The following is a 12,136-nucleotide window of genomic DNA, read 5'->3' as shown; positions in this document are numbered from 1 at the left end:
GCCTTCTAAATAAACTATTTTGATAAAGAGAAGGTCGGTTGCATGGTGTTTCTCTGATGTTCAAGACAAAAGCAGAAGGTTTTTAAATACAGATGCACATTGACACATATTTATGATAGCATCAAGAGTGACACAGAATTGTCCAATATAAAAATGTGGAATTTATTATATTAAAAAACCCACTGTCATTCAGGGCTTCAATATCTCGAAGACAACTCCATGGTTTTTGATGAAGTAGTCACCCTTGCAGCGTTGCATTAACGTGGTTCAGGCTTTAGTCAGCGTTTCATTTCACTTCACTTCCATCTTTAACTTATAAACATTATTTCCTTTGAGTTCATCAGTGTGATGCACAAGCATTAAAAGGTGGAGTCAGTGGCTCTGGAGCTTGTCAAAATAGGTGAAGATCTACTCATGATCCTCTACCCGTCTGTACTGTGTACTGCTGAAAATAAATCCAGTGCTTACACACAGCCTAGGCTCTGTAAACGGGCATGTCGCTAGCTACGGCGGGCCCCCTTTGTTTACAAACCAGTTTACAGAGCCTAGGCTGTGTTTTAACAGTCTTTATAGGGGACAGACAGAAATTGGATCGTGATGAGATGTTCACTGATTTTTAAGAAATGGTGATTTTGACAACAAAAGTTGGCCAGAATCATTGACCCCACCCCTAATCAAAGAAAATCTCCAGTGGGTACGATGGTCCCTTTTTAATCTGTTGACCTTTCACCTATAGTCAGGTTACAATTTCAGTTTGTCGAGTACTTGGCTCTACCACCAAATACCTGCAAAATTCTTCACATTTCCATCAGCACCTGCTTCTTCTTAGGAAATCATTTTAGTAATCTTATCACTGTTGCAGATTACATTGGTATTCACTGTTGACAGGGTATAGCAGCAAACTGAGGACCTGCAAAGAGTGGCTTTTCCAAAACACTGAAGTTCAACGTACCTATCCTTTGTAGTGGACAGTTCTGATTGAAATCTTGACACAAGGAACGTTTAATTCTTCATTCACTAAAAGTAGAGGACCTTTAGAAACTTACAACCAAAGAAAGACAAATAATTGTATTACTTCACAAAATAGAGGTTTGCTCGTTAATGCCTGAAGGTGTCTCAAATAACCAAGTAGCATTTAAACATGATAAGTTAAGAAAGAGGTCCAATAGTTTCATTAAGATTATACAGTAATGGCTTTGCTCGGAGTTCTTATTATTCAGCTATAACCATTTGAAACATCAGTAATGTCTTAGCTTCATATTATAATACATTCAAAACAGTCTTGGCGGATATAAGTATTATATTCTATGAAAAACATATCATCTTTACCCTGTTGTATATTGTGTGCTTTTTGCTGAACTGTAGCCAAGTCTGTAGTGAGATCTGATACTGTAGCTTGTATTGCGGAGCAGGGAGGAAGTGAGTGAACATCACATGGGTCTGCATTCATCTGGAATGGAGGAACACACATATACTCAAGTGTGGTGTTTCCTTAATACTCAAGGTGTTCTTAGGAATTTGGGAACTCCTTTCCAGAGTCATTCTCACGCTTATCATTCTTGCAAAAGGGGAAACCCTTTTAATTGCACTGAAATGGAAGTACAGTTCAGTATTATGACCCAAGCGTCTATGCACTAATAAGCCAGACAGTTATAGAGAACTGTGTATAAGTAAATTTGTGTTCCGCAGCACACTGACGTTGGTTCCCATTTTTGGGGTTCTTGTTCTATCAACTCGGACCATATGACGTATCATTCAGAACAAGGTGGCACAATGCATGTATCAGCAGTACGGTGGCCTAGAGATGCCAAAACAGAACAGATGAGCAAATATGTAAACAGTCAGAATAAGTGTAGTCTGCTCTTTACCATCAGTTCACCTGTTATCAGCAGAGCATTTTGTAGTTTGAGGTATATCGTGTTCTTTTAGTGGAAAGGTCATTTAATTTCTCCAAGACGACATCATTATTATCTGTATTTTTTCAAGTGGTTGGTCAGATATGTGGAACTCCATCGTAAATTACTTTTTCAATTAAAATGGGGTCACCTGTGTGTCCTTATCCAAACCATCTAAGACAAAGGGTGATTGAATCTATGAATCTGTGAGGTTTCTTGTGTGACGAGCTGTTTACATCATAAAACTGATTCAAGTCTCTTGTCATGATGCCAATTAAATTAGACCTGTTAGGCATTTGTCCAATGACACGTTTGTTTGCTTTCTTGACTTTCAACTTGTGTTGCGTTATGCACTTCCAGACTTGTGTAATAACAAGGTGAGTAGGCCGTTAATAGGTTTCAATACAAGCCAGCCGTACGTAAGCAGGTGAAAGCATGACATCATTCCAACATGTGTCAAAAACAAACTGAAGTAGCCTTAAGCCGATGTTAACAGTGGATGTGCATAGTTTAAAGCATAAAACATAAGAGTCTATTTTTTTTCTGATGCTGTATAAATATCAATAAAAGAAAGAAATATATTTTTTTTTTAAATACTCTGATCTATGGAGAAAAATAACATGTTTCTATTAAACGACATGAAATCATGTTATTCTCTGATCATGCTGTTAGCTTATTTTGCCTAGAATTAGAATAGCCTACATTTGCAAAGAGCTTTAAGATAAAACATTTAAAAAAAATCGAAAAGTGAATCAAAAAATGCTAAGGCCCAAACTCAAAGTTTTGTTTTACTGTGAATGAACTTGGCCTCGGAAAAAATGTACTTGATTATAGAAAACGACAATCTTTTCTTCAATAGTGATAACAGTGAGCTGCTACCTGATATTTCTCCACACAGATGCTCTGAAAGGGGAAAATATGGCACCACAGGCAAATAAATGGGATTTTTAAATGTGTCTCTCAATGTCTTTAAAAGAAGAAGTTCTGTTAATTGTGAATATTCATGAAGTGAACAGTGACATTTTGGAACAAGGGTTAACTCATTTTGCTTCTCGTTTATAAGTCAGTCAGTGAGCACTTATTTATACACAGTCTATGGTGAGCACACAGATTGAACTGCGGCAGTAGGGATTTAACTTGCATGTGGTGTGGGTCAAACTCGGACAGATACGTCAATGCTCTTTTACTGATTAGTAATAATGTCTCATGGGCTCAAATGTCAGCAAAAAGTTTCTCAGAAAAAACCTGCTCTGCAAACATACCATCACAGACCTCTGTGTTCACTGTGGAGGCTTTAAAAAGATAGACGGGGACTGACCACTGGAAAGTTAAGTGTGAATGCCCCTTGCTGACAGGACATTCCCCTCATTTGATAAGTGGGCCTTAGTATTGACAAAATGTCCCACTACACTCACACACACACACACACTGTGCGGACACACCACTTGCCAACAACAGACTGACAGCACTGACAACACAGGAGGGAAAGTCTCTGGTGGATGGTGAAATAGAGAGATAAACCATTAGGGTCAGAATGATGTTAGGGTTCTGACACGAACATGCTAAGCTTTAACTGGTGAACATGGTGGAGAATTAAGCATAAGAAAAAACAGGTAAAGAGCATACATGTTCAACTTACATTAAATTTTATTCTATTTTAAGGTGAGACATGGCAGGCAAAAACATTGTATTTTTTTCAAGGACTGGTCGATTATGGGATGTTTGCTTCCAGAACATGTGTTCTTTCATTACAAATAAAAGGATCCAAAATTTAATGTACATTTAGGTGTTTACATGGGGGAGGCCACTGTTTGACTGACGAATGCTGAAAAGTCAAAGCTGAGTGAAACCATGATGAGGAAAGTCTAACCTTGACAAAGGGATTTTAACCTAGACCGCAATATCCCCCTCATCTAGATTATGCTGGAAGTGTGTGTGTGTGTGTGTGTGTGTGCGCGTGTGTGTGTGTGTGTGTGTGTGTGTGTGCGCGTGTGTGTGTGTGTGTGTGTGTGTGTGTGAACCTACATTGACGTTTACATATACAATAAGATCAGAGAGAAACCTAGAAACTAAGCCTCATTGTAGGATGAGAGACAGTAGTGGAAGGCTGTGTAGCACATCTGACTGTTAATACAGGAGCTGTTGTCCTGTCACAGACCTGGACCCAAAGTGTGTGTGTGTGTGTGTGTGTGTGTGTGTGTGTGTGTGTGTGTGTGTGTGTGTGTGTGTGTGTGTGTGTGTGTGTGTGTGTGCGTGTGTGTGCGTGTGTGTGTGTGTGTGCGCGTGTGTGCGTGTGTGTGTGCATGTTGTGATTGGAGTTGTTGTCACCCATTTATGAACTCTCCCTGGCCCCGTGTGGTCATATTACTACAGGATTTCCAGACCACAATGAGAACTTTCTTAAGCCGCGGTGCCATTGACCTGTCAACCACAAAGGATTTCTAATAATAGCATGCCACCTGATCTGTGCCAGGGTAGGGCTTAATGGGTAAGTTATAACAAAACACTGCTGGACAATTCTCCTAAAAGAAAAAAAACAAGGGAGCTTAAAATAGCAACAGATCAGGCTATTTTTGGAACTGGGATTTACAATTCTATATTCAAATCAATTGTATTATACCTCACCAGGAAAGATCCACCCACCTACAGTATCAGTCTCATGTATCCAGGCTTATTTTAGCTCATTACAACCCTCTGAAAACTGAGATAAGAGTTGTTAGGAACCATTTGACATTTTTTTATAGATTTTATTTGAATTAATTTATGTAATCTGGTCAAATGGCGTTTTTTCTTACAGAATAGAAAGCTGTGGTCTCTCTGTTTTTTGAACATATCTATTCTGTTCCACTTTTTATTGAGTTGAACCATATTGTTTTTATAAAATAAAATAAATAATAAAATAAGTTAAGATGTTCTTTTCTCCTTAATGTTGAGTGTTTTAAATGAATAAATACATATTGATGTTATAAACAAACTTATGACACAATAAGTTATATTGTTTTAAATCTGAAGGTTTTAAAAAAAAATTACAAAATATAATGTCCTAAATCCTCAGTTGAACAGATCATGTGATTTTACTTGACATAGGCCATTATACCATATTACCAGAATGTCAAGAGTGTGTTTTAGGCCATTTTATTTTGCCTAAGTCAAAATGTACTGTTTTTTTTTTTTTTCAAGGACATTTCACAAGTGTGTAAAATGGCTTAAGTCACAAGTTAAACATTATTATAAAGGGTTTATTCCTAATATCTTACATAATTGACAGACATTGTTATTACAATGTCAAGAGTCATCTTTTGACATAACCTGTTTGAGTGAAATTATTAATGAATATCATATATTCAATCTTTGGTTAAGTTTTTTGTGTTTCCTGAAAACACTGAAAAAATGACTTAGGCCATTATTTTAAGAGGGTGACGATATTTAATATATTGAATTGTGTTCCAATTGTAACAACAAATGAATTGAACACTGGTAGAAGCAAAAACAATCAATGACACATGTGACTGTATGTAGTTTACAGTTTCAGCCTAAAGGGAGCAGCGCCTCCTCCAGATGTGACGAGTGATGACACAGCCAGAGCCGCTCTGCACTCCTGCACATGGACGCGCATGCACTGCACGCACGCGCACAAACATAAACAAACATAGTCTAAACAATGATGTAAAAGTGATCAAACAAACAGTATATTCTGGCTTGTGAGCACTTAGCAGTGTATGGAAATGTACAGCAGCCTACCTAGAGTACTTCTCTCAGGAAAGGGGAAGTCTAAATTACGTTTTCCATTTCCTCATCCCACCGGTTTTTCCCCAGGTAAAGCCGGCCCTACACCACACCGACCAAATAAATAGAAGGCTGAGCATGGCATGGCATTTACAAAGCACAGCAGGTCTCTTCGTTAACAGACAATCAGAGCACAGAGACATACTGACAGAATGGACTTAAAGCAGGTGAGTGAGACAGCACGGATATAGGACAGGACAGCTGTTGATAGCAGACGCTCTCTTTTTCTCCATCACTCCATCAGCTGACTGTTTGTCTGTCTGTCTGTCCGTAGGTGATTTTCTTCTTCGTTGGTCTTGTGGTGGTGCCCGTCTGGACGTGTAAGATGAACAGGTGCTATGAGGAGCATGAGTTAAAAGATGCTGCGGACCGGAAGCTGCGGACGCACTACCCGCAGAAGGCTGAGCCCCACGCGGTGTCTCCGGCCCCAGGCTCTCCTCCTCCAGCCTGCCCCGTGGAACAGTTCACACAGAACCCGCCTAAACACATCCACGCCCGCTCCCTGTCCCCCTGGAGATACATGTAAGTAGTCTAGAAATAAAATGATTTCGTTTAAAATTTTGTTGAGGAATAAGGTAAAAAAAAATGTAACATCATCACGGAAAGTTGATTGGACTACATCAAAACAATGTATTTGTTGTTGTAGGCTATTCATATTTCCCCCCGAAATGTTTGAATGAATAGCCTATGCACAAGTGGCTATATACATGTACATGCATGTTTAAAAAAAAATCTAGATGTTGGATGAAGCTGCGGAGTTAAAATATATATTAATATTTGACAACATGAGAGTCATATGTTGGATACAGCCTTTTTTCATTTTATAAATCTGAAAGTAGGGTGTAGTGTAGGCAACAAAAAAAATCATGTTTTTAACAAACAAATTCAGACAATGAACAACATATGAACAAATTAATCTGTATTAACTTTCAGAATAGTGCTAAGTGCATGGAAAGTTTAGTCAATGTAAGTGCTTTTAGAAGTTGAGATTTTTGGTTCAGAGTATTGGGGAGGGGGGGGACTTATTTTGAGATAATAACCGTTAAAGTTGGTAGGATAAATAAAGGCTACAGACGCAAACAGACAAGGTTTAGTCAAATAAACACCTTAATGTACATTTTGGACCTTTTATTTATACTAGTATGAATGATAAGTTATGGAAGCAAAAAAGTTTGCCCAGTGCTTGGAAAAACAATGTTGTTGCCTGCGTGCAGTGTCTCGCCCATATGAACATACATCTAGTTATCAAAATGAATACAATAAACTCTATTAGGCTACAATTCAATTACAATTACCGTTACAATGCATCATTACAAACCCTCGTTTGCGCACGCGCATCGTTTCATTTTTAGTTAGTCAAAGTTCACTCAGTAAACCGAAAACAAAACCTCTCGAATTAACATTTGTTCAGTGCTCAAATGCCTATACGCTGCATTCGTGTAGCCCACAATGCATCAACCTTTTGAACCTTTCTATCAATTAGTTGCGATTTGTGAATTGAGATTTAAAAACACTTACGCGCCACTTTACGCAAATGACGCGCTGGTGCTATACGCCGCGTTGCCAAACCCATCCCGACTTCAGAGGGGAAAGTCCCATCTACATCTAGCTGGCACAGCTCTGTTTGCACATATACGCTGGGAATGACGTGAATGGGACTCCCTTAGTGAATGTGCTACCCGTAATCTATCTATTGCACTTCAGTAACACACACACTGTTCGTCAATGATTGCAAACGTTTTCCCCCGTCACGTTTCTTAAGTCTTAGTAATGCTCCAAACTCCTCCCAGTTCCTCCCCCTCACCTGTACGACGGGATAGCTTTGTGATAACACAAGACACTCCAGGCAAAAAAACTGCATTTTTGTTTTATTTATTTCTAGTATAAATCAAAAGTCCAAAATGTACATTATGTGTTTATTTGACTAAACCTTGTCTGTTTGTGTCTCTATCTCAACATTAGTTTTTTTTTTCAATACTCCACAACCACAAATCTCAACTTCTAAAGCACTTACATCAACTAAACTTACATCAACAAAGCACTATTCTGAAGATTATTATTATGGAGGGATTTGTTCATATGTTGTCAATTGTCTGATTTAACGATGCATTTTCTTCTATAAATATGAAGAAAATGCAATTTTAAGACCTCTACATAGTATTTTTTTGGACACTAATATGTTGTAAAAAATAATAAATAAATAAATGTTGCCCTATTCACCTGCAGTATCTAGCCCTCGAGGCCTTTGTTATTCCACCAAGTACTTGTCAGCATCATTCTCTATGGCTGGTCTAACCTGTTAGAAGTGCCGGCAAGACAATGAGGACATTGTCTGTCAAACAACACACCACCGGCCGGCCTACTGTACTTTGATGTTGCAACATTTTCACAGATACCTGTCCTTGGCAATGACATTCTTCAGCCCAGTCCCAGGCTTCTGTCAACAATGCAATATAGAGGAAGAAAAACACAAGTGAAAAGAGCCACACCTGAGACTCATATAAACAAGTAGTGCAACAAAAGAGATCAAAGTCACAGGGCAGATACAAAGTGATAAAGAGATAAGGTGCACCATATGAATATGAAGTCAATTTAGAATGCAAAATAAAATAAAATGTAGACAAAATAGAATAGTGTGCACTGAAATAACAATAAGATTAAATGTAGTGAAATGGGATACTGTTGGCCTATGTGTAATAGAATGTTAAATATAATAATAAAAAAATATAGGTACACGCGATATGTAGCCTAAAGATTGTAAATGATGATTTATGATTGGTTAACATTATCTTGTATTTCATTTTGCAGACTTGTCACGATGGAGGATCACTTTCCGTCGACCTATGCCGAGGCTCAGTGCTTGTGTTCGGGGTGTATTCTGATCGGCGAGAATGGCCCCGAGGAGAGCTACGACTATAACTCAGTCCCCGTCATACAGAGCAGGGTGTTCCTCAAGAAGGAGCGCTGCGACGATGGCAACAAGTATTACCTGACGCCAGTTAACCATGACGTAATCGTGGGCTGCACCTGTGCCAGGCCCAAGACTTCCTCCCAGTAGAAGGACCAGACCATAGCTGCCACATTGGCACACTAAAACTTTGCGTTTGTTTTAAAATGCACTTTAAAGTTCTCAAGAAAGTCTAACTTCCCCGGGGAACATGTATGAAGCTTCACAAGCTAAGAAAAAGCCTGTTTTTTGTTCAGGTCTATTTATTGTCACATTGATGACATGGTTATATATATATACATCTATAATGTTTGTACTGTGGGTCTGTATAGGCCTTGTTTGCTCTTCATGATGACTTGTTTACATCTCTGCACAGTGCAGATTAATGTGAACTTGGAGTTTTACCTTGTCCTTCTTTTCATGGTGGAGGCCTTGTCATTGAAGACGATAGCTATTGTATAGTTATGTGACTATTTTAATTTAACTGCTAATAATATTTATAAAAATGTGTATTTATTTGGTTTGTTTTACATGTGGAATGTTTGAGCGTTACAATGAGGTGGATGTGGAAGACTGTATTTATTTATCTTGTAGTGGGACTGTATCAGTCTGAGAAAGACTTTAAGAAGTTGAGCTTCTTTGAAGCAAAATAAAAACTCATGAAAGTAAATCCTCAGTGTCTTCCTGTGTTCAAAGCTCATGTTGGAACATGCTAGGTTGTCTTAGCATCTGGACCGAGGTACAAGGAAAGGTTACAGGAAGATGTCACTATACAGTAAAACACAATACAGTAGATTCTACAACTTGTAATATAATAATTATGAATGATTGGAACTAAACTCTGCAGTGACAGTCACTCTATTGGTACATACAATTAGACCTGGTCTTCTTAGCAAGAACAAGCCTGTCTGCACTCTCTCTACATATTATTCAGTATTATAGAAAATATCTATTCTGAACTTTGCAACACAGAACGGCTGACACATTGTGGCAGAGCTATGTAGTCAGATACCATTTAACTCACTGCTGAAATGTGGAAACAGTGAAGAGGCTAAACTCAGTTGTAAACAGGGCTGCCAAGTTTCACCAAAAGTTTGGAGTGAGATTTTTTGGCCGAGGGACCCAAAACCGTGTCCTCTTTCCCACCCAATAATTTTTGCTAGTGTCCTGCAAGTTTACATATTGTTCATAATAAATCAGAAATAAAAGACAATTAGAAAATGTGATAAAACATCTTATTAAAATAAACGAATTCATGAATTGCAAAGTCGTAGGACAGGTTTTAATTAAACATTGGGTGTGGACATATTATAAGTGGGGGTCTGGGGGTCCCCCCCCCAGAAAATTTTGAACATTAAACACTTAATTTCCTGCATTCTGGTGAATTTTTATGAAGCAATGTGTGCCTTTTCTGCATTAATTTTTATGTAAAGTAAAAGAGAACATTCAAGGTTTTGCTGACACAAATTTAATTGAATAGCCTACAATGCATGTGTAGTGCTTTCAAATATCTCCTGTAGCCTATTGTTAAAACATTTGGTTAAACTGTAATAAAGGTAATTATTCTATATCATGTCTACTATTGAGGGATGAGTGGCTGGTGGTATTTTACTAGCAGCATTAGGCTTTATTCAAAGAAGAAAAAAATGAGGGAACAGTTCAACACCAATGCAAACTACTAAGCTAAAATAAAACATCTGGGTTACTTGGTCCCTCCTCTTAGGCTACCTTGATTTGTGTTATGAAAAGTGCTATAAATGTGCAATAAATAAAAGCATTGTTATTGGCGGATGAGCCATTTGTTACTTTGCAAACCTAATTTTCAAACTAAATTACCAAAAACAATATACAAAACGATCCAAAGATCTTCTGAATTTACTTGAGTGAGATTGAAGGGTTAATATGTTTGATGCATGCGCGCTCACCGGCCGGCGGGGACACAATTCTTATCAGCGGTAACTTCGCACCCTATCAACACACACCTCGGAAGAGAAGGTGCGGGTAGGGGGCTCGCCTCCTTTATATGTCCATGCTCGCCTCCCGCTTCGAATGCACAGTGCACATCAAAGCATAACGTTAACGCGCGTGCAGAAAGAGGATGTCACGGAACTCAGTCCGTTTAGCTTTTTAAAATAAGACTTTCAAAGTAAAAGTACCAAAAAAAATAATAATTTAAGGGGATTCATTTCTCTGCGTGAGAAATTGGAGGTGTGGCGTGTGAACTGGTTGATATGCGTGTGTCTCACGGCCAAAGCGTGAGACTTGGCCCCTCTGGTTGTAAAAGGCACAAACACTGGGTTAACAAAACAGAAGGGGAAGTTAGGAAAGTTAAAAAGACATGTTCCATTCATTTGGGAATCTTCAAAACAGGTAATAGGATTTTCCAACACATGCAAGTTGATTCTGCCTCTTTGGGTGTGTGTTAAAGGGATAGTATGTAATTAGTTTGGTCGTTCAACCTGAGAAGCTTTGTTTTGTACAGTTTAACTGCAATGTTAAGGACTTTGAAGCCACTGCAGTTCATCATAGATAGAAGGCAGGTCCTGCATGCTTCTTTCATTTCAAATCGTCCATACATGCTGGAGCTGACTACATCTCCATCTTGTTTTCTTATTAATCAAATCAATTATTTTGGCTTTGGAACTTTAGTGTGTGAAGATTCCCTCTTGTTACAAGCTTAGTTCGTAATAATCGTATATGTTTAAATGAAGTCAATACTATAATTAAGTGATAACACCTATTGGCAGAGTGTGACAACCTACAACTTCTTAATTAAAAACACCATTTCTCTAAGAGACATATGACTGAAAATGACCTCGCCCTTTTGCAGGTTTGAGGCCAGTGGCTATTCATGTGAAACCAGCTTTGAAGAACTGAAAATTCAGCCCGGTTTTTACATCTATTTATATGGATTTGTTCTTCTTTTCGTTAGCTGCCTCGACAAACCCTAAATCACCAATCAGGGTTTGACCATGGTGGTTATAAACTGTCTTTGTTAACCAAGGGTTTCTTCAAACAGGAAGTTAAAATAAGGAACAGGTCATTATAATGGAAACCTATGAAGAGTAAAAAAAAATATTACAGCAAATAGCAGCTGTACATAAAGCGAGAGAGGAATACTTCAAAATGTAAATTCAAATGAATATACAGGTGCATCTAAAACATATTAGAATATCAATGAAAAGTTAATTATTTTATTCAAAAAGTGAAACTTTCATATATTCTAGATTCATTACATAAAGTGATATGAATCAAGAATAAACACTTTTCAGTATAATAAATCATTTAAAATAATAATAATAATATTCTATTATTTTCAGATACTGGACATTCTATTCTCATAAAAATTAAAACAAAATAAATAAATGACATATTTCACTTTGTGTAATGAATCTAGAATATATGAAAGTTTACTTTTTAAATGGACTTTTCCATGATATGAAAAAAGAAAATGATATGCACCTGTATAAATTTGACAGATGGTTGTCACAGTGCCTGTTATTTCTAA

General features: G+C 37.8%; 1 protein-coding gene across 1 annotated transcript; it reads left to right on the top strand.

The window, feature by feature from the left end:
• Positions 1 to 5,833: 5,833 nt before the first annotated feature.
• Positions 5,834 to 8,739, top strand: il17c (interleukin 17c; the record flags this gene model as incomplete). Its single annotated transcript, XM_080027718.1, has 3 exons — positions 5,834 to 5,848; positions 5,956 to 6,203; positions 8,490 to 8,739. 3 exons carry the CDS (start codon positions 5,834 to 5,836, stop codon positions 8,737 to 8,739), a joined length of 513 nt encoding a protein of 170 aa, XP_079883844.1.
• Positions 8,740 to 12,136: the final 3,397 nt, after the last annotated feature.

This window comes from Ammodytes marinus, assembly GCF_949987685.1.
Source record: "Ammodytes marinus genome assembly, chromosome: 5".
NCBI lineage: Eukaryota > Metazoa > Chordata > Actinopteri > Uranoscopiformes > Ammodytidae > Ammodytes > Ammodytes marinus.
This window is presented reverse-complemented; position numbering and strand designations above follow the sequence as displayed.